The sequence below is a fragment of the Arvicola amphibius genome, chromosome 1 (assembly GCF_903992535.2).
Source record: "Arvicola amphibius chromosome 1, mArvAmp1.2, whole genome shotgun sequence".
Lineage (NCBI taxonomy): Eukaryota > Metazoa > Chordata > Mammalia > Rodentia > Cricetidae > Arvicola > Arvicola amphibius.
Window position 1 is genome coordinate 150,990,641 of NC_052047.1, and position 26,105 is coordinate 151,016,745.

The 26,105-nt window shown below is 53.9% G+C and overlaps 2 protein-coding genes across 5 annotated transcripts in view; one reads left to right on the forward strand and one right to left on the reverse strand.

Moving 5' to 3' along the window:
• The window catches only part of Macrod1 (mono-ADP ribosylhydrolase 1), a 140,442-nt gene extending 124,691 nt beyond the window's left edge, over nucleotides 1–15,751 (forward strand). The window contains exons 4-11 of one of the 2 annotated variants that reach the window (XM_038325119.2): nucleotides 3,440–3,469; nucleotides 13,945–14,061; nucleotides 14,481–14,602; nucleotides 14,698–14,728; nucleotides 14,830–14,903; nucleotides 15,205–15,286; nucleotides 15,387–15,421; nucleotides 15,594–15,751. In XM_038325119.2, coding sequence (XP_038181047.1) covers nucleotides 3,440–3,469; nucleotides 13,945–14,061; nucleotides 14,481–14,602; nucleotides 14,698–14,728; nucleotides 14,830–14,903; nucleotides 15,205–15,286; nucleotides 15,387–15,391 — 461 coding nt within the window. In that variant the 3' untranslated portion in view covers nucleotides 15,392–15,421; nucleotides 15,594–15,751. The remainder of the gene's footprint in view (nucleotides 1–3,439; nucleotides 3,470–13,944; nucleotides 14,062–14,480; nucleotides 14,603–14,697; nucleotides 14,729–14,829; nucleotides 14,904–15,204; nucleotides 15,287–15,386; nucleotides 15,422–15,593) is intronic. The other variant, XM_038325108.1, reaches the window with a different exon arrangement.
• A 160-nt stretch (nucleotides 15,752–15,911) lies between these two features.
• Nucleotides 15,912–24,359, reverse strand: Otub1 (OTU deubiquitinase, ubiquitin aldehyde binding 1). 3 transcript variants are annotated; one of them, XM_038325143.1, is made up of 9 exons: nucleotides 24,217–24,299; nucleotides 22,700–22,768; nucleotides 22,485–22,576; nucleotides 22,307–22,368; nucleotides 21,969–22,067; nucleotides 17,714–17,832; nucleotides 17,442–17,526; nucleotides 17,130–17,324; nucleotides 15,912–16,995 (listed from the first exon to the last, which is right to left on the reverse strand). In XM_038325143.1, exons 4-9 carry the CDS (start codon nucleotides 22,334–22,336, stop codon nucleotides 16,798–16,800), a joined length of 726 nt encoding a protein of 241 aa, XP_038181071.1. In that variant the 5' UTR covers nucleotides 22,337–22,368; nucleotides 22,485–22,576; nucleotides 22,700–22,768; nucleotides 24,217–24,299; the 3' UTR covers nucleotides 15,912–16,797. The 3 variants fall into 3 exon arrangements, with proteins under 3 accessions (XP_038181071.1, XP_038181079.1, XP_038181061.1); XM_038325151.1 differs by lacking the exon at nucleotides 22,700–22,768 and having other exon boundaries at nucleotides 22,485–22,628; nucleotides 24,217–24,231; XM_038325133.1 differs by lacking the exons at nucleotides 22,485–22,576; nucleotides 22,700–22,768 and having other exon boundaries at nucleotides 24,217–24,359.
• Between the last annotated feature and the right edge of the window lie 1,746 nt (nucleotides 24,360–26,105).

Sequence of the window (26,105 nt, forward strand, 5' to 3'; positions counted from 1 at the left end):
ACAGATCCTCTGCCCAGGCTAAGAAGGTACCCAGGCTTCACCTACCCTTTCAACATTGGGCCTGGGACAGGCCCACTCCTCTCTTGTACCCTGGCTGGGTAGACATCAGTCATTCTTCCCATTTGCCTCTCCCCAGGGACAAGACCATACAGAATGGGGGGTTTGGAGTGCCAGGCAGGTGGGGTTGACATTCTCTCTGTCTGGGGTCTACTGCGTCCAGTCCAGGTCCCCGCCCCTCCTCTCCTGCCCCAGCAAGGCTCCCTGCCAACCCATTTGGCATTGTGCCCTCTTTGAGCAGGAGCCAGCTTGTTTGCAGCCGGTGTTAATTAAGAGAGAGGTGATGGGGGGAGGTGGGAAGGGCCGTGGAGGGCAGCTTCCGACAACCGCCAGCCCTGCCCCAGGGACTCAGGGGGCTGGAGTCAGGCCTGGGCCCACCTGAGGCGCCTCGTGCTCGGCTGCTGGTTCCCATACAGGACTACCAAGGGCACAACCCCTCACGTTTGAAGCCAAGCCTGCTGGGCATGGAGCGATTGAGGCTGAGGTAATGGAGCCTCCAGAGTGCCCCTCTGACTTTGAGAAAGTAGGCATGACCTGGGGTGGGGGGTAGAGGTCACATAACCACCCCTCTTGGTGGCCTGCCTTAGAGTTCAGAGAAACCCAGATTTAGCTCTTATTTATTTTTGAGCCAAGGTCTCCTGTAGCCCGGGTTGCCTTCTGTAGCAGATGACCTTGACCTTCTGATCCTCCTATCTCCACCTCTCAGAGTGAGAACAGGCAGCAGCTACTACATGGGGTATATCCAGGGCAGATCTAACTCAGGGCTTCCTGCACACACGAGCCCTGGAAACGAGCTCTAACCCTAGCTCCCACCCTGCCCCAGCCCCAGTCTCTCTCTCTGCTCTATGAACTCAGTTTCCTTCTCTGTAAAATGGGAGCAGGAGCCTCTCTCTGGTGGCTCTGCTGTGATGCTAAGTGGGGTCTTTTGGGACATTGGCAGCCTGTCTCTTGCTAAGGATCTGCTCCTTCCATCGAACCGTGACCTGGAGGGCTTCTGGGAACCAGAATGGGACCTCTGCACCCTGCCCCTTCCTCCTGGGTCCCTTTGGTGGCTGACCTCAGCTCTTGCCCTTAGCTCTCCAGTCTCCAGCTACCTCACCTCCATGCTCAGCTGCTTCCTTCGCCGTCCCCATGGTCCCCGCTTGGTTCTAGGAGCGCCCGGCAGCGCCTCACTTCTCCATCTTAATTAGCTGCTTGTATTAATCTCGAAAGTAACGTGGCAACTTGCAGCCCTGGGTTTTCAGGCTGTGGAATTAATTATTCCCCAAGCGAAGAGCTGTCAGGTCTGGGAGAGCAGCCACTGCGAGCTACCCAACACCACTTAACAGCGTCCATAGTTTCTGCACAAAGCCCTGGGCCACAGTCTGGCCCCAACCCTAAAGTAGAAAGCCCTGGAAGGTGGGGTAAGATTCAGCCCTGCAAGGAGCTGAAGGCCCAGCCAGGGAGTCAGGCACCTGCTCCCCAAGTCTCCTGCGCAGCAACCAGAGGCCTCCCCTAGCTCTTTGTCTAGTTGGCACTGGGACTTTATGGACGCAGGCCTTGTGGCCAAAGGGGCACTGACCGGCACAGCCCTGGCATTCTGGCAGCGGGGCTGCCAATCTCCCTTACCTATACGCCAGCCACATGGTAAGACAGCAGTGGCAGCCAGCTGGGCAAAAGCAAGATGGGTATGGCTTATATGGAAAGTGGCAGCCATGATGGCAGTCAGACCCATGCTCTCTGCCTGAGGGGGTCCCCTCCAGGACAGGTAGCTATCAGAGAACCCTCCTATAGCAAGGCTAGAGCTGACTCCTTTCTCGTGACCTTCACCCCAGCCCTGTGGGCTGGGCTGTTCTTCCTATTTTACATGGGAAACTGAGGCCTGGAATCAGGTGTCACCACTCTCCAGGTGCTGGCTGGCCTCAGGCTTCTGACATGGCCCACGGCATGGCTGTGGCTCTCCTCTCTCAGGTGCTCCTTAGCCGCTGGCCTCCTGCTAACTCCCCAGCAGCATGTAACCCTGCCCTCTTGTTTCTTGAGACAGGGTCAGTCTCTCTACATAGTCCTCCCTGTCCTAGAACTCCCTGTGTAGATCAGGCTGGCCTCAGACTCACAGGACTGGGGTTAAAGGTGCTGTTCCTTCTTCATGGCTTCCATATGTGTTACTAGGCAGCTTGTGGATCATGAGGGTAGGACCATGCTGTCCTGTGTACCGGGCTTTTTCTTTTGGGCCACCAACCAGCTCCCAAGTCATGACACAGAGGCTAGTTTTGAATGCTTTGCCTGTCTTAAGCATGTTTCTGGCTAGCTCTTTTAACTTAAATTAACCTGTTTCTCTTTATTTACCTTGCCTCTGGACTTTTTACCTTCTTATTTCTGTAGATCTTACGTTCACTGCTTCTCTGTGTCTAGCTGTCATTTGGTTGGTGTCTTGCCCTGGGTGTGTCCCTTGTTCCTCCTCCTCCTCCTTTTTGAGCCTGGAGTTCTCCTGTTTATTTTGTCTGCCTGCTCCATCAATCCTCTCTCCTAACACTCAGCTTTTAATAGACCTGCCATCCAGCTTTTAATAGACCAATCAGGGTCCTCAGGCAGGCAAGTGAAACAAATGTAGCACGCCTTTGCCACATTAAAATAATATTCCACAACATACCTGTCCTCCGCATACCTGTGCTGAGGGCTGGGCACTGCTGGGCCTTGGAAACAGTGTGGGGCAAAAGAGAACAGGCAGAACACAGGGCACCTCGGCAGGAATGGCAGGACATAGGGCACCCCGGCCGGCATGGCAGGACACAGGGCACCCCGGCCGGCATGGCAGGACACAGGGCACCCTGGCCAGCACGGCAGGACACAGGGCACCCCAGCATGGCAGGTCACAGTGCACCCCGGCCGGCACAGCAGGACACAGGGCACCCCGGCATGGCAGGTGGAAGCAGGACGATCCCAACCACAAACCATCCTTTGCTACATAGTGAAAGCTGAAGCCTGTCTGAAATACAGGGAATGGTCTTTAAGGGGTGAGGCATCAAGATAGCTCAGTGAGTAAAGACATTTACTGTTAAGCCTGACAACTTGAACTGGATCCTGGGATCCACACTGCAAAGAGAGAAGTGACTCGTACTAGCTGTCCTCTGACCTGAAGATGCATGTCTTAACCCTGTGTACTGCTACTTCTGGGTCATCAGGAGGCCTTGGTGACCTTTCTGTGCCCCCACTTCCTGGTCCTCCTACAAGCCCAGGTTTTTTAGGAACTCCCCAAACTCCCATCATTGGCTCTTGCCCAAAGGGCTGGAACCCCTATGTCCAGAGTCTCAGGACCCACCATCCTGATTGTCCCTCTGCCCCAAACAGGCCCTTCCTCAAGCCCTCCCATACTTACTTGCTTTTGTCTCTCTCTGTCTTGCAGCCAACAACTCCCTGCTCGGAGGTGGAGGGGGTAAGTACACAGACCTGAGTCTGGGACAAGGGTGGGGGTGGGGAACGTGTCTCCTGTTTCATCCTTCGGGACTCTGCTGTTTCAGTCAGGGCCCCTGGTGTGCCCACTGACAAAGCTGGGGACCACCATCTGAACTCAAGCCTCCTGGCTTGTAAATGGGGGGCTGTGGGATGGTAGACAAAGTCTCGTTCTGCCTGACACCAGCTTGGCCTTTGGAAGCTCCTTGCTAATTGTCCTCAGTTTCTCCACTCTCAAGGGTAAAATTATTATCTCTGCAAATTACCCATTTCTGTACTGAAAACTCCCAGGTATCCCTGCCAGGCAGTATCTCAGGCCTGCACAGGGCAAGCTTTGAAACACCAGGTGGGGAATGGGTGAGTGACAGGGGATGCAGAAGACACCCCTGTGTGCTGTTGTAACATTCATCATGACGCTGAAGCCGCTCTAGCGGAGAACAGGGTGACCGACCCATCAGGTATGCAGGCCAATGCAGCAGGTGCCTCTAGAGGGGCACCCCGGTGGCCCCACATCTGCCTCAACTAGTCTCCCACCACCCACCAGCACCTCAGCCCCCAGCTGCTGGGCAGCCGCTGTCTGTACAGCGGCAGGATGATTGGTGAGCCAGGGGCCAGGGGTTAATGCGCCGTCGGATAAATCCCGGGGGCCGTGTTTACGGCAGCAGTGGCGGGGCCCAGGCCAGGTTTTAAAAGGGGGGAAAAATAAAAGGGGCAGCGAAGGTCGGGAATAAATAAGCACAGCGCTAAGAGCTGTCGGTGACCAGCCAGGATGCAGGGGGCTGTTTGTGGCTGGAGATGCTTTTCCTCCCTCCCGACTCTCCTCCAGCTGTCCCGGTGGAGGTCACTGCTTCCCAGGATGGCGACTGAGTGCCCATGGGTAGGATTTTGGGGACCTCTTCCCAAGTCTGCCCTTTGAGAGGACCAGTGTCCTCCATGGTTGGTGACACCATGCCCCATCTACAGTGTCCCACCCACAGCACCCATCCCGCACCCGTTTGCTCACCATCCAGTACTCAGCACCTATGGCCGACAGGACTGTGAACTGGACTCCAACAGATCTTGCCTGGGAATCGGGCCCGATGTCTGCCCATCTAAGCTCCAAGTATAGGAGAGTGCCAGCCATGACAGGGTAGTGGGGGGGTGTCCTAGACACATCAAGGTCAGCTGGAAACACCTGCTTAGCTTGGGCATCAGAGGGATTTTAGGAAGGAAGATAGGGCCTACACTGGTCAGGAGAGATGGGTGGAGGAAACAGACAGATCAAGATCTAAAGATGAAAGACAGAGGGCATTGAGGAACCTCAACTGATCAGATGCTTCAGATTCCAGCCAGGAGGCCGGGGAAGACACAGGAGTGTGGGAAGCCTTGGGGAAGCTGGAGTTTTGGCAGTCCCCCTGGGGAAGGTAAAAGATGAGAACCTGTCAGCTCGTCACACTTGTCCTGCTCACAATCCTCACCTCCTCCAGAATCGCAACTATGGCCCCAGCCACCTCTCAGACTCCCTTCCCTGCCAAGCAGGAGCCACACTCCTACCTGGCTTTGGGCAGGACCAGTACACCCTTGCCTTGGGGACCTCTGTACTGACTGCTCCTCCCACAGGGAGTGCTTTTCCTGAGGATACTAAGTGTCTGCTCTCTTCCCTCTCACAAGCCTTTAGCTGAGTGCCATTTCCTCAGCAGGGCCTACCCTTACTACCTGCTCAGCTCATAGCCATCTACCCTGGCTCTGATTCTAGAGTCACAGGATGTGGGTCTGTCTGGGCAGCCTTCCCTGTGAAGGAGAGACTCTCCCCGAGGGTAGCCTGCAGAAGCAGGCTGAGCACAGGGATGGCTTGTGTCATCCTAGTGCCGGTCCTAGACCGTGGGGTGCTCTGGCTTCCTTTTCAGCCTCAGGGGTGCAGGGAGGCCCGCTGATGAGAAGATGGGTGGGCAGTGACCCTGAAGGAAACAGGTCTGGAGTACAGCCTTTCATTACAACGCATCCAAGATTTATGGAGCCTCTGCAGCTGGGGCTGTCACTCTGCTAATAAGCTTGGAACAGGTGGAGGTGCAGGGCTGCGGAGGGAGTAAGTAGGAGGGGTGGGGCCTGGCATCTGAAGTTGAAATGGACTGAGCCAGGTACCAGGACATGCCCCCTCTCCTTCAAGTACAATACATTCGTTACACCATCATGAGCCCTGACCCCAGGAACACTCTAGAACCTCCCGTGGAGGCCTGAAGTTCAGGATCAGCCACCGGCCAGGAGACACCCTGCCAAGCATCCTGCCGCACGACTTTTGTCCCTAGCTCTGGGCCCTGGGAACATGTCTGTACCTTGCTGTGTTCTACTCCCTCTGCCACCAGAATGTCTTCCCTGTGAGGGTCAGGGCCCAGGACACTCACGGTGGCTTCTGCAGACACTCGGCTCTCCACGTGTGTATGTGTCTGCCCCAGGGCTGAGGGACAGACAGTAGATCTGTGGGTACCCATTGACTGCTGGGACTCGGGACTTTGCTCTGACATCAAGTGATTCAATTTAGAAGTAGGCTTCTCAAGCCAGGGTTGCTGGATTTGGGCCTTGGAGGTTGAACAGGAGTTTGGCAGGCTAGCAGGATGGAGAGGGGCCAGGGAAGATGACCCCGTGGCCTAGGGCAGTGCTAGTCTCCTGGAGAAGCTGGTGACCACCAGACCCACTCTTCTCCAGGGCCCTGTGGAAAGCCAGTTATTGGCTCAATAAAGAATGTCTCAAACACTCTCCTATTGTATGGTAAGGAGGGAGGCGGGTCCTAAATCAGGATGGGGATCAACAAGGCCCAAGTGCCCCAACTGTTTATTAGCTCTGAGATGTTTGCTTGGCGATGAGGAGCCAGCTTTCTCGGGGAGATTTGTGCGTTCTTTTTCAATTACCCCTCGTCTTTCTCTGCCACTTTTGCACTAAAGGGATAATAAATGTATCAGAGCGTTTCAATTATTCATCTAAATCATGACTGTGCCTGCCATGGCCAAGTCTTAGTGACAGATTAATTCAGGGCCGCCTCCTCTGCCGGCATAGCCGCCATCTCTGCCCTCAGTCAGCCAGCGCCCCTAAGGGCCAGCTTTAGGAGCCAATGCTTGGGGTCAGGCAGGTCCCAGGCAGGAGGGCAAGACAGAGTAGGAGGGAGGTGAAAGCCCTTGCCCCTTGCCCTCCACTCCGTGCTGGGCCTTCCACACAAAACTGCAGGAACCAGGGGCTTCTACCCATCTGTCCATCTTCAGCGCTCAAGCCACCTGCACTGCGTGGTCCAGTCAGATCACAGCACCACATGCCGGGAGAGTCCAGGATGGTGGAGCATCCCTTACAGCCATCCCCTGCTGCTGCTCCTCTGCCCTGACTTCCTACCGGAGTGTGGTCTCTGCTGGTGGGCACATTCCCCCCCCCCCCCGTCTAGGGTTAGAGGGGCTGCCTATGTCAGCACTGTTTTCAGCCGTGCTTGGTATTCTGTTGCCCTTGATTATTCAAGATAATCTGTTTGCCGCCAGGCGGTGGTGGCAGCGCACGCCTTTAATCCCGGCACTCCGGAGGCAGAGACGAGTGGATCTATGTGAGTCTACAGGGCTAGTTCCAGGACAGCTAGGGCTGTCATACAGAGAAACCCTGTCTCCAACAGCAGCAACAACAAAAGCTCTGTTTGCCCTGTGCACACCATCAGACCACTTAAGGAGCAGGCACCAGGTGGACAGCACATGCTGGGTGCAGACTTGTCAATGGCCTGATGTGCTCTCATCCACACCTGGTACTTGTGTTCACTCACACAGTACCCAGCCCTTGGCGGCACCCTCTTCTCAGCGGCTCCTCTCTTTCTTTTTGGAGCTCTGTCTCCTTCTGACCTCTGTCTTGCTCACCATCCTTTCTACCGCTCTTTTCCCAGCTCGCTCTTCCTCTCACCTGCCTCCTTACTCTCCTTTGTCCCTGCAGAGATTAGCAAGGCCTCTGAGCATCCGACCCCAGAGTGGCCTTCCTCTAAATTCTTTCCGAGCTGCTAGCTGCCATCACTGCTGCCTACCTGTGATGGCTTCCACGGCCTCTGGGAAAGCTGCTGCCCTGATGAATGGTGGCCTGACTCCGTGGATAATGTGACCTTCATAGCCTGTGGGCTGCCCTGGGAGTTCTGGCAGCCAGGGTGTGCGAGGTCCTGCCCCTCTTTGGCCACCTGCAGGACTCAGAAGCAGCAGCTAGCCTGAGGGCTCCCAAGAGCCTAGAAGCTTGGTAGACACAGGGGGCTGAGCCTGGGGCTGTCTGCAGGAGCAGGGCACAGCCTCGGCACTGAGAAGTCGCAAGAAGAACAGCAAAAGCAGCTAGGATGCTATGTAGAGTGTTGGGCTCGCTCAGATAGGCGCACCATCACCATGTTAGGGTGATCCCTACACACCTTAGCCACAGTTTCTGCCCCCCCGACTGCAGTCCTGCACTCCTGCCCTGGGTTTATGAACTGCGGCTCTCCTCTTTAGTCCCTTCCAGTAGATTCTACTACCCAGGGCTCCTCTACAGTGTCCCATGCTCCAGGGACATTTTAGATCACCCAGCGGGCATGTTCCCACCCCTTCCCACCTCCTGTCCTGTTCCACCTTCTTGAGTCAGCACTGCTGTCTCTTCCCTGGCACTGTGACACACAAGACTGGCCCATGGCAGCCCTATTCCATGTTTATAATGGCGCACAATATGTAGCTTTCCGGGCCCAGAGTCCTGACTTGCTCTGTCAGAGTTTTCATGTTGTCGACTGGCAGGAGCCACAGAGGTTTGGTGAGCAGAGTGTGGCAGGTCCTTCCTTAACCAAGCAGAGGCCCTGGGTTACCGGCTGCTCCGTCCTGACCATCATTGGGAGGACAGTGCCCTAGGAAGCCAAGCATTCTGGGTGTTCATAGGTTATCTGGAAGCTCCTCCTGAGACCAGAGGCCACCCTCTGCAACGAGGCCATTTTGCAGTTGGGGAAACTGAGACTTTCTACCTAGCAGCTGGCCTTTCCTGATTCCTGAGAGTGTGGGAATCAGTCCTTCAGCAACTCTGGCCCCGGCCACATGGCCACTGCTCTCATGCCCTGCCCCCAACAGGCAAGATGCCACCAGGCCCTGCACACGGCTGCCACAAAGCTTTAATAACGCGAGTGATTTTGCATGATGAATGAAGCACCGTGGTTGTGTACATAATGAAGCCCTAATGTTTTCAAATCCCCATTTAAGGAGCTGATCTCACCCCGTAATGAATTTCCGATCACATCGCAGTGATGTTGTCCATCCGTCTTCTCCCCAGGGCGCCCACCCGCCTAGGGTGCACTCTCAAGAGGCTGGGCTCTGTGTCCTTCCCTGGGCCCACCACGCCTCTTCTGGAGCTCAGATTGGTGTGGAGCTGTCTGCAGCATGAAGGACCAGACAGGACAAGCTGAGGCACTATGGGTTCTGACTGGGCAACATCAGGGTCTCGGTCCCCAAGGTCTATCCAGAAGGAAGGAGGAAGTGTGGGGGCAAGCCAGGAGAGAAGGGTTCAAGGCCCCAGTGAGCTCCATAGCCCTCTTGGGGATAGGAACCCAAAGGTCAGCAGCTCAGGAAGCTGCCTTAGAATCCTTGCAGACTGGGCTCTGCATCTGCTCAGCCAGGCTTTCCTCCTGAGAAGGTAGTGGGAAACCATCAGCACACAGGATCTATGCTGCACCAAGGTGTGTCTGCTGTGAGCTGTCCCCAGGCCAGAGCCCAAGCAGGATTGGATGTCCAGATGGGGATAGGTCCCCTGTGCCTTCTTGGACAGAGGGCCCCACCCCTCCACAGTTCCTGTCTAGGCTAGAGCTGCTGCCCCAAAGGCCTGATCTAGGCAGAAGGTACTGTCTTGGGAAGGAGGCCTCTGCTCTTGAGGTCCAGCAGAACCTGGGCCACCTACCTGACAGTGTGATAAACAAAGAAAGGTGCTGCCTCCTCCCACAGCAAGCAAGGAGAGTTGTGCTGACAGCTGAGGAAACTGAGGCACAGAGAGGAGACTGTACCCTGGAAACACAGTGGAAAAGCCAGGGAAGGGGGACTTGGCTTTGGAAAAGTCCTTGCTTGTGTCTCTTAGGCTGGATTGACTGTCACTACAAACTGGGCCCCCCCTTCCAGGCTCTCCCTTCTCCCCTTCTGATGGGGAGTCCATAGGAGCCCAGGATGGGCAGGGCAGGGCAGAGGTGAGAGCTCCCAGAATCCTCTCTTGCTCTGTGACTCTGAAAAAGTGGATTACGCCTTTCTGAACCTTTACCTCCACTTCTTTGACAACAGAGCCTAGTCATAGGGATCTTGGTTTCTGCTCCACTTCCAGCCCGGACACCTTGGAAAGTTGTTGACTCCTCTGGTTTTTGGTTGCCCACCTGCTGGTTACCCCCAGCTTGAGTCAATGTTCCTACAAGTCTTTGGACACCTAGGCTCTGAGATTCAGAGAGGTTGAATAACTAGCCCAAAGCTATCAGAAACCTTTGGTTTCAATTTCTGGAAAGAGAAATCCCGGAAGAGAATGTGAAGGGGCCAGCTCCAGAGTGGCAGAAGGGAATGGGACTATGTGACCCTTTGGCAGGGGCATAGCTGCCCTCTATGTCCCCTAGGCCACTGGCTCCTCTTGTTCCTGTAAATATTTAATTAGCCCCTGCTCACTTGTTTGTTTAGCATGAGGAATGCTCCCCCACTGAGACACATTTATTGCTGAATAAATTTAAATATCTAATCTCCCCTTCATGAATATTACAGCACCCTAAATAGCAGCCCACAGTCCTCAGTGCCATACTGGAGTGGTCCCACTGGAGCCTGCCTTGGTCAGGCTTTAGCCCCTGACCTGTCTGTCCTTCCTTCTCCAGCCCCTGCCCCTGGCATGAGACAGCTCCTACCGGCCCTGCTCTGCTCCCCGTCCTTGCTGGAGAGAATTGTGTGGGAACAGGGAGGGAGGTATCTTCTGAAGGTCCCAAGCTGAAGTTAGGGTAAGGGGTCTGTCCATATTTTTACCCAGAGGATGGGCTTTGGGGACCTGACTAGACAGAAGGGGTAGGGGCTGAGGTGCAGTTTAGAGAGGGCAGCAGCAGAGGGAGGGTCTAGAACAGGAGAGCTCAGAGTGGACAGGCTGGAAACAGCTGGTGTCCCTAAGAAAGCCTTAGTGGGTGAGCTGAGCAGTCCAGAGAGATGAGGGTCCCCAAGGCAGCTCTGCTGGGGGATGTGTTGATTCAGGGAGAGGATAGGTGCCACACTGCCGGGGTGGAGACAGGAAGAGGCAGGGAGACAAAAGATGACAGAAAGGGTTTGGGAGAAGCAGGCAAACACTGGCTTGCCCACCAAGGGTAGGGGGTTGAGGGGTGCCAAAGGCAGCTACGTTGTGGTCCAGGACAGCCCCTGAACCTTCAGTGTCCAGTGTGTGACCTGAGTCGGGTTTTGCTATTCATGCCTCAGTTTCTTCTATAAGAAGGGGTTGGTAGCACCTCCTGAGCGGGGAAGGGGGTGAGACTCCAATAAGACAACCACTGGGACTGGTTCAACACCCCATGGTGCTTACTGCAAGGAGGTCCAGTGGGGAGGAAGGGAGGCAGACTGGCTCCACCACAACGGAGGAATATTCATCTTGGACCTAGTAGGCAGGAAGTGGACACAGGAGAATGACCAGGGAAGACCCAGGCTGTCTGCTGACCTGGGGACTGAGCTATCAGCCTAGGTGTTTGTTGTTGATATTTGTCTGTTGAGACAGAATTCTATCATTATTCTAACTGGCCTCTCCTTCCCAAGAGTTGGGATTAAAGACACAAGCCACCACCCTCTGCCCAGGTGAAGAGCAAACCACTGTGGGCCGTCAAGAAGGCTGACATGTGGGTGGGAGGATGGTGTGGGTGGGAGGGACCAGGTAGCCCAGACTTCAAGTCCGGGACCAGTCTGTTTAGGGGAAACAACACAGATGTGGTCAGGGTCTGTCCCTCATCTTTACTTTAGGAGAACCCTTATCCTTGGGCACTCAGTGTCACAGTCACGTGGTCCAAGCCCTAACAGCTGGTAGGCGGCTCCTGTGCCAGTCCCCCGTACCCTCAAACTCCCAAGTCAGCCCCCAAGGCCAGACTACCAACCTGTCCCAGCAGGAGTTGTAAAGTCGCTAAAACACAGCGCTCCCAAGCAGTGCTTCCAGTGACCTATAGCCAATTAAGGTCACCTGCAGGAGGCTTCACACTGAAGTAGCAGATAGTGGGGTGCCAGGAGGGTGAGACTGACAGGGAGGGCCTATAGGATCCAGCAGTACTATCTGTACAGATCCCTGTGCTCACTCAGACTCTGGGGACCCCGTGTGTGCTGTGAGCCTGATGCTGTCATATCATAATAAGGGCCAAGTCACTTTGTTTCTGCTCAAGTCCAACACAGTTTAACTAAGTAACAAGAATTATTGGTGTGGTGGCACACAAAGGTGGGTCTTTGTGAGTTCAAGGCCAGCCTGGTCTATAGAGCCAGTTCCAGGACAGCCAGGGCAATTACATAGAAACCCTGTCTCAACAACAACAACAACAAAAAAAAGCCTGACTTCAGGGGGTCAAGAACACAGGTTCAGTTCCCAGAATCCACATGGTGTCTCATAACTATCTATAATCCCAGCTCCAGGGGGATTCATCAGCAAACAGTGAACATACATGCATGTAGGCAAAACATTTATACACATAAAGCAAAATAAATAAATCTAAAAAGAATATCAAGAAGAGCCTGGCATAGCAGTCTGCTCCTCCAATCTCAGCACCCAGAGTGGAGGCAGGAAGGTCAGGAGTTAAAGGTCATCCTCAGCACCCAGCAAAGCTGAGGGCAGCTTCAGCTCCATAATGTAATGTGGGGAAAGAAATAACAAAGCACAACAAATAAAAGATGAAACAGAGCCAGGTGGTGGTGGTGAACGCCTTTAATCCCAGCACCAGGAGGCATAAGAAGCTGGATCTCTGAGTTCGAGGCCAACCTGGTAGACAGAGTGAGTTCCAGGACATCTAGGGCTACAAAGAGAAACCCTGTTTCTGAACCGCCCCCCCCCCCAAAAAGAAATAGGAAAAAGAAAAACCGTCAACTTACTTAATGCTGAGGTGTAGCTCAGCAGTGGCTTGTGTGCCCTGGGCTCCATATCCAGCACTACCCCACCCCCCAAAATTGATTTTTCCAACATCCTATGAGGCAGGCACTATTAGAACCAGAGTAGAGTGGTGTGGCCAGGATCACCCAGACCGCTCAGCTCCCCTTTGCTGCTGTCCTGCACTGTGCTGGGTCCTCTGTGGCATCCCACCCAGAACAGATACATTGTGTGATGCCTGTGAACTCCAGGCTGCACACAGGCTTCTGGGGCAGGGACTCTCAGCTCAGGCTCTGCAGAGGAGGGCAAGGGGCTGAAAGGCGCTGTCCTGGCCACTCCCAGGCTCCCCCAACCCGAGGAAAACCACCCAGTGCCAGCTCTGAGGAAAGCTGAAAATTAGGTTTAATTGGCTCCTTAGGGCCCTGAGAGAAAACAGCAGAAGAGGGTGGTGTTCATTTGGTGTCCCCAGATCTGTACCAAGAAGTTGGAGGGATGCAGGAAGGAGCAAGGGTCTCATGTTAGGAATCTGTAAAAATGGAGCCAGAATGGTTTTTTGCCTCATGCCAGTGTAGCCAGGCACCAGGCAGCAGAGCTCCTTGGGAGTAAGCCTGGGTTTCATCAGCCCTGCCATCTCAGGGGCCACTGTCCCCATTTTGCAGTTGAGATGATGGTAAAGCAGGAGAAAATTTATAGCAGGCAGGGGCAAACCAGTTCTTGCCCCAGTGTGCTTGGGCAAAGCTATATGGTGCCTGGCTGAGTCAGTAGAAGAGTTGCCTCTGGGCCTCTGCTGTCTCTGGGATCTCGAAGCATTGAGAGTTGTTTATCTGGGCCTGGGTCCCCTGGGTTACAGGGAGCCCCAAGAGCTTCTCTTGGGTAAACAAGCCCAAGCCTGGCTTCAGTTAAGCAAGATACTAGTTGCCTCACAGACTTGAGAGTCTGTAGGGACACCTGCGAGGCCTGGTCCAATGGGAAGGAGCTGGAAAAGCCAGGCTCAGGCCCCGGACTGGATCTGCCATTTGGAACAAGGTGGCCTCGGTTCCTCAGATGGGATTAAATGAGGCCCAAAGTTTGGCAGACCTTGTCAAAAGGTGGGATTCCGGATCCCACCTGATTCTTATATCCAAGATGACAGGTGACCTCAGGAGGGCGCTTTCTGGACAATCAAGAGGGTGAGGCAGGCGCTCCCCCTGCCGGTCACCCCGTGCCTTTTCGCTCCAGGACCGGCTGCTGCTCCTTAGAATCTGTTTCCCTAGATGGGAATGGGGTAACAAGAGCAGCCAGAGACCTTGGAGAACATTGTCATGACGGGTGGGCCAAGGAATAGATAGCCTTGGAGTTTCTTGGGATTGGGGTGTCATGCCTGATCCGTCAGAGATGAGAGAAACCCAACTGCTCAATTTTCTCGGTTCCCTGCAGTGGACGGTTGCATCCACCGGGCTGCAGGACCCCTGCTCACAGATGAGTGCCGCACCCTGCAGAACTGCGAGACCGGCAAAGCCAAGATCACCTGCGGCTACAGGCTGCCGGCCAAGTGTGAGTGTGTCTTTTCTTTTCTTTCTTTCTTTTTTTTTTTTTTTTAAGTTTTTTGAGACAGGGTTTCTCTGTATCTCTGGCTGTCCTGGAACTCACTCTGTAGACCAGGCTGACCTCGAACTCACTGAGATCCGCCTGACTCTGCCTCAGAGTGCTGGGATTAAAGGCGTTCGCCACCACTGCCCAACTAAGTGCGCCTTAAGTTTTAAGTGTAAGGGCCTGGGCCCTCTGATACCCAGAGAGCAGGTGGAAAGCGGCTGGAGCTGCAGTGGGCAGAAGAGTGAGGGGACTGGGTTAGTCTTCCGCCACTTAACAGTGGCATGCAGATGGTCAGGCATAAGCATGTACCACAAGGGTGGGGTCCTGCTAAGAGGGCAGGGAAAACCTAGGCTGTCTGACTGAAGTTCACCCTACCCTAGACGTCATCCACACAGTGGGGCCCATCGCTGTGGGCCAACCCAGTGCCAGCCAGGCGGCCGAGCTGCGCAGCTGCTACTTGAGCAGCCTGGACCTGTTACTGGAGCACCGGCTGCGCTCGGTGGTAAGAGTCGCCTGATGTGTGTGTGTGTGGTGGACGGTTGCTGGGGAGGCGCCTAGTGACCAAGTCCCCATGTTGCCTCGCCCTCCCTCCCCCAGGCTTTCCCATGCATCTCCACAGGCGTGTTTGGTGAGTCTGATTTGTCAAAGCCTAGTGTGGGCAGTGAGGGCCCTACTCACCGAGGTGGGCAGGGGAGGGCCAGATCTGGACTCACCAGACCCCACCCTCAGGGTACCCCAATGAGGCGGCAGCTGAGGTAGTGCTGGCTGCGCTGCGGGAGTGGCTGGAGCAGCACAAGGACAAGGTGAGAGAATGGTTGGCAGCGAGGCAGGAGCAGGGGCACTTAGTTCTGGACCGGTGTGGCCAGTAGGTACCTGCCCTCCACAGGTTCACTCCTTCTGTGGGACATCAACAGGAAGGGGCGATCTTGACACATGAATGTTTTATGTTATGGGTGGGCACTGTTAATTCTCAAACCCCTGCAGACAGTACCCCCATAGTAGGCAGTTGAGACCCTGTCAGGGTAGGTGGGTTTAGGGAGCACACAGTACTAGGACTGAGGGGCCAGCTGAGGCCCTGCCCAGGCTGAGCAGTCCCTGGCACAGGTGGATCGGCTTATCGTCTGTGTGTTCCTCGAGAAGGACGAGGGCATTTACCGAGAGCGCCTGCCCCATTACTTCCCAGTAGGTATGTGCCCTTGTTTCCTTCCAGCAGCCCCCAGCCCCCCAGGTCAGCCTCCCCCTCCCCCATGGCCCTGGGGCGGCTCTCACTGTCCTCTGCCTTCCAGCCTGAGGCTCCTGAAGCCCACCCTGAATGGGACTGGTAAGCAGGGCCTGGCCCCGTGTGGAGTGGCTGCCCTACACTAACCTGGCCTGTAACACCCGCTCAACCTGCTGTTGCCCACCTCTGTGCAGTGGGGTGGTGAAGCTAGGGAGGGGGCCCTGGTGCTTTCGGAAGTCCTCAACTCCCTCTGACCTATCTGCTCTACCCTCAGACCCACCTGGGCCTGTGGGACCTCGCTCCCAACTCTAAGAGAGGTCTCGGAAGCCAACTGCTTGTTCCAGCCTGACCAGCGCGGGGTTGTCCTTCCCCTCGGCGTATCCTGTCCTCTCTTTCAGAAGCCTCTTAATAAAGCTGTCTGATTCAGCCTCACTTGTCTGAGTGCTGGGGTCTGGGTCTGACTGGGGCCCAGGGGGAAGGTATCCCTTGGTAGGAGTGGTGTCTTGGGCACTGTTTTTGCTTCAAAAGGGCTACAAGAGCCCTGGGTGAGCCAGGTGGGTGAGTGAGGCATTGGCCAGACAGTAGAGGCGGCGGCGGCAGCACTTCACATTTATTGAGGGCCTGCCCCCAAGGAGCTCACAGCCTGGGCTGAGACCCCACATGTGCTGGGTGGGAGGAGAAAGCAAAGAGGCAGGTAATGCAGATATGGCTCAAGCAAGAGGGTGCAGAGCAAGCACAGGCAGGGGACTCTGGGGAACAGTTAACAGGCAAGCCTTGCCTAGACATGAGGCCTTATGTTCCTCCCACACCAGGCCAGCTCTTCCTGGGGCCCACTGAGGATGTATAGCTCCTCCACCTACCTGGGTCAGCCTCCTTCCATAACCTCTCATCTCAAGACTCCTCAATCATGCAGACCCCTGGAGGTGGGCAGAAAGCTGTGGCCTGAGGGCCCTGGCCAGAACTGCAAATCTATAACTAGTCTAAGGGGCAGCTTAGAGTATGGGTGACCAGAGACCTCCAGCCAAGTTCCCAAGGAACTTCAAAAGTTCCCATGAAAACCCCTGGAGAGTCAAGGAGAAAAGGGGACAGGCCTTAGGGTGGGTAGAAAGCAGAACTCCAAGGAACCTGGAGGCCTAGCCTCCTCAAACTTCTCTTGGCAGAAATGCTTGGGGGTAGATAGGTAGAAAGGTAGGGGATCCACCCTGGAGGAAGGGACAGCCAGGCACACAGCAGCCAGCAGGCAGGTAGGGCAGAGCAGCAGAGCAGGGAAACGCACACTCGGGCTCACCACCAGCATCCCCTTTAATAAAACATGGAAGGTGTGTGACAGGATGAGGGAGGAGTGAAAATATGACCATTTACAACCAAAAAAAAAAAAAAAAAAAAAAAAAAAGAAAAAGAAACCAAACCAAAAACCCTCTGTACATGTTTAGCGCCTGGTAGGGGGAGGCAGGCATGGCGCAGCAGGCCAGCCGGCCCTATTTGTAGAGGATATCGTAGTGTCCAGGCCGGTAGAGAAGGTAGACCTTGGGCTCGGAGCCCTCGGGGAAGACGTGTGGGTTGGTGGTGCCACCCTCACCACGGTCCATGTACTCTACTTGGATGGACACGCTGAGGGCCTGGGCCAGAGCGATGATGTGGATATGGTCGCTCTCCTTGCACATGGGTTCCACCTCCTGTGGCAAAGGGGCAGGTCAGGCCTGTCCCAAAACCCCTCCCCCTGAGGTCCCACACCTCACCCTGGCATGCCCCACCCTTAAACAAAAGAGAAAAGGAGGGTCCCAGGGCAGAGTTGAAGAGGAGGCGGCACCTGCTGGCAGAACTCCTTAACAGTCCGGCCACCCTCAATGAAGTGCTCGAAGAACTTGCTTTCCCGCTGCAGGTAGCCTGAGGTGAGCAGCCGCAGGTAGACCACAAGATAGTCTGAGGTGCTCTGGTCATTGAAGGAGGCCAGCAGGTCAGCTACCGAGGTCTGCTTCTCCACCTGCTCGATAAGGTCCATGAACTGCCCCACCCAGGGACAAAGGTTAAGATGAGGAAAAATGAGTGAGGAGAGGCCACCCTTACCACAGCCTCTAGAGCCACCCTCCCTGCCGGCCCAGCCTGAGACAGCTAGGCTCACCGTGTTGTGGAAGTCCTCGATTGTGAACTCAGTGAAGCCCTGGGACACCAGGTCCTCTTTACTCTTGGCAGACACAGCCTTGAACCTGTGTTGGGAAGGGATGGGAGGCCAGCATTGGCTTCTCAGCCAGCAAAGCAAAGGCCTAACCAGCCCAGTCCTGCCTAGACAAGACCACCCACCAAGAAGGAAATCCCAAACAACCCAGTGATGGCTGGCCTAAGCCTGGATCCTGTTCAGCAAGAGGGGCCTGGAGCCCCCGGCACCTTCCTCACCGCTGCAGCTCCTTGCTGTCATCCAGGAGTGCCTCCAAGTGGGAGAATCCAAATGCTCGGTAGAAGCAGTTGCCATCGGGCCTGGTCTTCCGGATGTAGGAGTACTTTTTGTGGAGGTCCTGCAGAAGAGCGGCCCAGTTTAACATCCAGCCAGGCCAGGGCCAGCCCAAGAAATGGCCACAGCAGCAGAGCCCTCCCTGTGCCAACAGGTTGTACAGTCACCAGCTGCTTGCCATGTGAGTGCTACTGGCTGTGTGCTTATAAAAGCAGATGACCAAATCTGTCCTTGGCTAATGGAGCTCTTCAGGTCTTTCAATCCAGGAAAGGCAAAGTAGGGGACAGGGCAAGCCACACTACCAGTTCCCTGAAGGCCTGCGGTTCCTTTGCCCGGCAGGGCTCCAGTTACACAAAGCAGCTCTCCCATCCACTCGGTCCCTGCCCACAGCCTTCAGCCTTTTCCACCTTCCCCAGATGAAGCACATCCCAGTGACTCCTAGTGCTGCTGGCTAAGCAGGCCTCACTCAGCCACCTGGACACACCCAACCCTGTTCTCTTCAGCCTACCCCTTCCTACTTAACCTGTTCTCTCCCTGGCTACCCCTCATCCTTCTCCACTCTAAAGGGCGGGGCTCCCAACAAACGGCACAATATTCTTCCATAAGACACCCGCAAGATGACAACCCTCAGGCAACGCTCAGTAATCAGAGCCCCTTCACACTGAGAACATGGCCCTGACATCTGCCACTTAGCTACCCCAATCCTCACTACCAGCTCATGTCCTCCCTTAGATTCAAGGACATGAATCCAGTTTATAGATTATAGTTTATAGACTCCACAGGCATGTAAGATCCAGGTAGATCTCCCAATAAAAACAGAAACTCCTATGGGAGGTTTCTGTTCAACCAAGGTCAAAAACGAGCTAGAGCTACCATAGCAGGGTCAACGCAGCCTTCCCCAGCCCAGCCTCTGGACAGTGACGCTATACCCCATCTTTTCCTTTACCTGCTCTCTCCCAGACTGACCTGCATCTTTCTCCATTCTAAAGGACAGGATGCCACCAAACCACACAGTATCCTTCCTCAAGACACCTGCCAGTTACAATACATGCAAACACAGGGCTTCCTGCCTGCCCTGTGAACACCAGAGACCTGACAGTATCTTAACCTCCTAGTCTGCAAATACAGTTTTTTCCTTTTATTTTGGTTTTAAAACAGGGTCTCATTTTACAGCTCAGGCTGGCTTTGAACTTGCAGCACTATTCTGGCCTCAGGCTTCTGAGTACCGAAATTCCAGGCCACCAAACCTCAATGAAGTTCTACTTTGAAGTCGAGCAGTAGTGGTGAACGCCTTTAATATCAGTGCTTGGGAGGCAGAGACAGGAAGATCTCTGAGTTCCTGAGTTGGAGGGCAACCTGGTCTACAACATGAGTTCCAGTGACAGCCAGAGCTACACAGAAAAACCCTGTCTCCAAAAATAAAAAGTTCCATCTTTAATGCCCTGCCTCCCCTACACCTCTCTTCACTGCCCTAGACGACTCCACTGCCACAGACAGGTTGCACCAACCTGTTCTACACCCAGGCTTTGAACCACAACCTTACAGATGGCTCATTTCTCCCCAACACATCCACCAAACAATACATCCCTTAGGCTCTTCCTTCAACATACTGAGTACCTAAATGTATCATTACACAGCCCCATTACCGGTCCATCACACCTGCTTCCTGTTCTACTGCCAAAGCCCCTCACCAGTCTCTCCCCATTCTCACCCCGGAACAACAGTGACCTTACAGACAAGTCCTTGTCCTCCCTGCATCCTTGCCAGCACTCACACTCATTCCCGGCCAAACCAGCTTCACGGTGGCCTCTACCTGCCCAGATAGCCTCTTCTTTTCTTTCTTTCTTCCTTTTTTGAGACAGGGTTTCTCTGTGTAAACAGCTCTGGCTGTTCTGGAACCTGCTCTGTAGACCAGGCTGGCCTCAGACTCATAGAGATCCGCCTGCCTGTGCCTCCCGAGTGCTGGGATTAAAGGTGTGCGCCACCACCGCCCGGCCGGATGTCCTCGTCTTAAGCCACCTCAGCCCCCATGACTCTTGGATGCCCTGTCACTTGTCATCTTGTCTGTTCACCAAATACTCCTTTTCAGAGGCTCTTAGCCACTATTCCTATCTAAAATACAACTCTCCCCTCCTTTCTAACCAACTCCAGCAATCAAACTCTGTGTGTGTGTGTGTGGGGGGGGGTGTTACAGCATTGAGACAGCGTTTGCAGTAAGTAGCCCAGACTGGCCTTGATCCTTCTGCCTCATTCTCTCCCAGGATTAAAGATGACCGTGTTTCAGTCCCAGTATCTGCAGTATCTCTAGCGCCTGGGGCACAGCACCTGCCTGGTGGATGTAACATGACCACTGCACGAAGACTGATCAGAGTCCAGCCACTCTGCTATAAGCTCCCAGGGCACATACAGTCAGGTACCCTGTGGAATGCTCATCCACAGGGGCCAAGTACACACCTAGTCCTGGCTCTGCCGTTACCACCCAGGAAGAAGAGGAGGGTCTGGGCAGAGCACACAGAATGGAAGTCAGGTGTGCTGAGGTACATTGCTGCCAACAGCTCTCTTCAAACATTCAAACACTTTGCTAACTGACTCAATGACAGGAAGAACCTGAGGATTATCCTGTTAGTTTCTCAGGGCAGCCTAGCAGGACAAGTGGCCCTGGATGGGGTACCACTCTACTAACTGGCCACAAAGGAGAAGAAAAACCTACTGCTTTCTAAGCCGCTGCTGAGTGCTATCAGCACTGAGTTCGACACCTTCCCCGAACCTGCCCCATAGGTTGAAAGAGAGCAAAGACATTAGAAACATCAGGGCCTTTATGTCCTCACATGTATTTTGGAGAAATCCCAAAGCCCTGCAGTGGGTATGAACAGATCCCAAACTAGGCACAGCTGACCTAGGCTGAAAATGGCTATTAAGCACATACATTCCTCCCAAGTGCTAAGGACAGACCTTAGGGCCTTGCAAACACTAGGTTCATGCTGCTACTGAGCTAGCTGGACTCCAGCCCTATATATACAACATCTCAAGTTCTCATTAGCCACCAAATGTTTACTCAAGAATTCTGGCTTCTCTGACAACAGGGGATTAACTATGGATATTCCCTACTGTAGGAGTTTCTTCTGTTTGTGTGTTGCTTTCATTGGTTAATGAATAAACTGCCTTGGCCTTTTGATAGGGCAGAACTTAGGTAGGGGAGAAAACAGAACTGAATGCTGGGAGGAAGAAGGCAGAGTCAGAGAGAGACGCCATGGATCCGCCAAAGACACATGCTGGGAATTTTATATGGTAAGTCACTGCCATGTGGTGATACACAGATTAAAAGAAATGGCTTGAATCAAGGTATAAGAGTTGGCCAATAAGATGTTAGAGCTAACAGGCTAAGCAGTGATTTAATGAACATGGTTTCTGTGTGGTTATTTTGGGGCTAAGCTAGCTGGGCGGCCGAGACGAACAAGCGGCCCTCTCCCCACAACACCATACCATGACTGTTTTTGTGCTATGGTGCCCTCCCAGTTAACTTCTTGGCAGCTTCATTCACTGGGTTACCCACTTGGCCACCTGAAGGTCCCAGCTCCAAGTAAAGAACATAAACACCTATGATCTTTAGAGAACACTGAAGTACACCATTTCCTACCTCCTCAGGCTGTCTATTAAATACTGTTTTCATACCAGGGTCACAATTCAACCTCCACCGCTCCCAGCCTTTGGGGTGGTTGGTAAAGAAATTTGCTTCAGTTTAAGTGATGCAACAGGGACATACACAGGGGTCTGTCCTCCACAAAGATCCAGACAGACTGTAGGACAGGTCTCCATTTGACCTGTCTACCCATCCCAACACCAGCAAGTTTGGCTCCTGGCTGGGTACTGAGTTGTCAGTGCCCACCCAGCCTGCACCTGGTCCCACCCGAGAAACACCTACCTCAACCTTACAGCCACCCTACAGCAGATGCTTTCACTGTCCCTATTTTACAGATGAGGACACCCAGGGCTCAGAGACACTGAAGGACCTGCCAAGAAGACAGCTGCTGAGTGGCAATCTGATGTGAATGGAGGGCTCAGTCCAGAGGCTGTACACTTCAAGAACTAGCAGCGAGAGGTGTGTCCCGTTCCCCCAACACCCTACCCTCTCAAAGAATAGGCCTGGCAAAGAGCAGGGCTGAAACAGGCTTCCTCCTGCCCCTCTGGCCAGGATCCCACCTTGATCTTCTGTTGATAGATGTTGTCATCCTCAGCGTACTCCTTGTACAGGACTGAGAGTTCCAGACGCTCGGACACCAGAGGATTCTGTACAGCAATCTGCAGGAGGCAGGGATCCATCAGGCTCTGGCAAGGGGGTTGAGTAACCCATGCCTAACACCTACAAAAGGGTTCTGGGCTGGTCACTCAGTGGCACAGGAACTCCCATAAAAGCATGGAGCACCTAGCATAGACTGGAGGGAGGGCTTCAAAACAGACACTAGGCCTCAGGCCCTGACTATACAGCCCCACCATGAAGTCCTCAGTCACTGCCTTCCCAGCCTTCTCCAGCCCCTCACCTCTTGCTGAATTCGGTCTTGCTGAGCCATAATGGCTTCATCATAGGCCAGACAGTTAACACCTAGAAAAAGAAGGAAAAAAAAAAAAGTGCCAAGCAAGGGTTACTGTGGGCCTGATCTATCTCTATGATAGGCGGCTTTGGCAGAGCAGGTTTGGAGTGTGGAGCCCATGTCTTACAGTCTACTGTGTAATCTTGGCAAAGTCCTTCCTCTTTAGCTTTTCACTTCCTCTTTAGGAGAAGGTAGCTGGGTATGGTGTTATTTGGTAGGCTAAGGCAGGAAGATCACAAGTTCGAGGCTACTGGAGCTACACAGATCCAGTCTCCAAAAAATAAAAACAAAAAGGGGGGCAGATGAGCATCATAGCACACAGCTCCAAGTCCCAGTACTTACAGACCAGACCAGAAGGATCAAGGAGCCTAGGAGTTAGAGATCAGCCCTGGAAATACAGCAAGGCCTTACCTTGGAAGAAAAGAAAATAGGGCTGGGGTTGAGGATCAGTGGCAGACAATATATTTGTCCTGCAGGTGTGAAGCCCTGACTTCTATTTCTAGCAACCCCCAAAAATAAGTAAATAAAACATAAGGTGACAGAATAAAGATCACCATCAGGCACTCTTCCAGCTTTGATAGCCCTTCCTGCCTGCTTTAACATTACTCTGTAGCATCCTAGAAATGTTCTGGGGAAAGGAATCTCTGGGGAAAAGCAAGATGAGGAGGGTGGAGCCCTAGGTGGAATGAGAGCATCCTGTGAGCATGCATTTTGCTGGGACACACCCTTCATCCAGCTGTGGTCCTGTCTATTGTTAATGGTGCTCATTTTCCAAATAACAAATGCAAGGAGGTGATTCCACTTTGCCCAAGGTCGAAACCAGTGAAGAGCTGTGAGCAAGTCCACGTTTGTACAGCATCATTTGTCACTGCACCGCAAAGCCTCTCCCCTTACCTGTAGAATGGATTAACGCCAGCACCTTGCTCCCATCATCAAAATACGCTGGGATTTTGCCATTCTGCCAGCAGAAGTAATAATACCTAAGCACTCTCTAGGTCATCCATAGATTTGGGAGGTTCGAAGTTCATCCTTTGGACCCTACTCTAAGCAACTATTGGATGGGGTCAGGAGACACTAATTCTAGTCCCAGATCCTTCTTAGAAGTGTGATCGACACCAGTTTCTTTCTGTGTACCTGGTTTCCTAGTCCTCGGGCTCTAGTCTAGAGTGTGGCCTTAAGAGTTAGGTGTGCGCGTGATGATTGTTTAAAGTCGATCCTTTGGGGCATGGTTATCCCAGGTTCTCAGCTGAGCCTATGTGTCCTACAACAGGGCTGTCCCTCCCACTCGAGAGACTTAGTAAATCTCCAGAGCCCAAGTTCAGGGTAGACAGAGAGGGCGTAACCGTTTTGTTTTTTTAAGGACCAGAAAACTAGGAAACAATGCCTAAATCTGCTCAAGTGGGCTGGAAAGCCAGAACGAGTTCTAAGGAAGAGGGCTGCCGGCAGCATCCCGAACGCCTCGCCGGAGACTTCGTGCCTGGCAGCCCGGCGTCACTCAACGCCTTTGGGCAGCTCGGGTAAGGGCGGCCGGGCGGGCGACTCGGCCCGGGCCTAGGCCTCAGCTTGCCGGCGAGGACTCGGGCTGGCCGACTTGGGGAGCCCGCCGAGGCCGCGGGACCGGTGGAGGCGGGGCGGCCCAGGCCCCGCCCCGGGCGTGCGCGAGAAGCCGCGGGTCGTCGCGGCCGGGGGTCGCCGCGGCCCTGCTTCCATTGTGAGGGGGAGGGGAGGAGAGGCGCCCAAGGGCTCCGTGGCACGCTGCGCCGGGTCCTCGGCGGCCCTGCCTCCCGGAGCTCCTCGGGAACGGCCGACCGAGCCTCGCCCCCGTCAGCCTGGGCAGAACATCTTCCCCCGGTTCGTACCTTCGGAGTCGCTGCCCAGCGGCTCCTGCTTCTGCTGCTGAGGTTCCTCCGCCGCCATCTTTAAACAGCGCCGCACTGACGACCGCTTCCGGGTTATTAATCGCCCTCCTCCCGGAAGGGAGCCCCTCCTCGTGACCCCTCCTTTGCAACGCCCCTAGCAACAGGATCCCTTTGGCGGTTGTCAGGGGCTGGGCAGCTCCTGCGGCCCCAGGAGAGGCGGGCGACCCCGGCGCGCGCCTCCACAGCCCCACGCTCCTGGAGGTCATGAGGTGCGAAGGGTCTCCTCGAGTCACTTCTGTTTTCCGTCTACCGGAGTTTGAAACGCAGGTTGTGTAACTGAGATAAGGATTCTGAAGGAATTAAAGTCACTGAAGGCAACATCCCTGCTGCGCGTGCACTCCCGGTACGCGACCGTAGCTGCAGTGCGGGGCGCAGAGCCACCGCGAGACAGGAAGTTGCGCCAACATCCTGATGTCCTTCAGAGCCCCTAAATCGTGGCCTCTCGCCCCTCACCACTGAGTCTGTTCTCTGCAGGCTTTGGAGACCTGTTTCCAGCATCTTCCCTTGATGTCAACCCCAAAAGCCTCGACCTAACTTCGGGCTTTTATGTCCTGGTTGAGAAAGCATGGATTTAAATCCATGATCCGAACACGTGGAAGGATCACACAAGGAGGATCAGAGTTCAAGGTAAATCCTAGAGTTTCAGGCTAAGCTTGGCTCATGAGACCCTGTCTCAAAACAAACAAAACTGGGCCAAAAAGTGACCGTCCTTGCCAATTTTTGCCAAAGCTTCCCTATTTTTCTTGGGTTTTTATCTCGATTCTGCCTGACAAATGGGGGATGACCAGTAGAAAAAGGAGCACTCCATCTGCAGGCCCTGTGTGCCCTGAAATCCAAGCACCAAACTGAATTTGCAGGAGGAAGACATTCATTTACTCGGTTGGTAGCCGGGCTGTCGCCAGCACGGAGCCACAGAGGGACTTTTTACTCTCCAGTAGCAGTTCTCGGTCCTGAGCAGCCCTGCCCCAGCTCCCGTGTGGGCTCCCTAGCCTAGGTAGCAGCGGCCAGGGTGCAGTTGTTCTGTAGCTCTCTTCAATAGTAAGAAGAGCCAAGTACAGGCAGGGGGCATGGTGCACATGGTAATCCCAGCACCCAGGAGGCAGAGGCAGGTGGATCTCTACCTTTGTAGACCAGATACCAGCCTGGTCTACACAAGTTCTAGACTACTAATAGCTACACAATGAGACTCATAGAGAAAAGCCAAATAGAAATCGTGACTTTTGTTATCAGCTATTTTTCTTTTGTTAAAAATTTTATTATGTCTGTGCTGTATGGGAGGCTTTCTTGTACCAAGGTGCTTGTGTGTAAAGTCAGCGTACAACTTTGTGAAATCCGTTCTTTTCACCTTTATGTGGGTTCTGGAAAGAGAACTTAGGTCGTCAGTTTCATGTGGCAAACACTTTACCTGCTGAGCCATCTTGCCAGCCCAGCTTTTATTCATATACTTTTTTAAAGATTTATTTATGTGTATGTATATGCACAATGTACCTGCCTGGTGTCGGGGAAGCTGGAAGATGGCGTGCAGGGGTGAAGCTGGTGAGAACAGTTGTGAGCTGTCCACCCTGGAGCTCCCATGAGTACAGACGGCTGTAGCACAGAACGGTGGGAACTAGAGCCTCAGATTATATCTTCAAAAAGTACATTTGCTCTGTAGACCAGGTTGGCCTTGAGCTCACTTAGAGTCTCTGTCTCCTGAGTACCGGGATTAAAGGCGTGCGCCACCACCACCACCTGGCTAGCTAGCTAGCTAGATAGATAGATAGAATCTATCTATATATATTATTTATATATATATATTTATTTTATTACGTGTGTGGGAGGCTGTACCG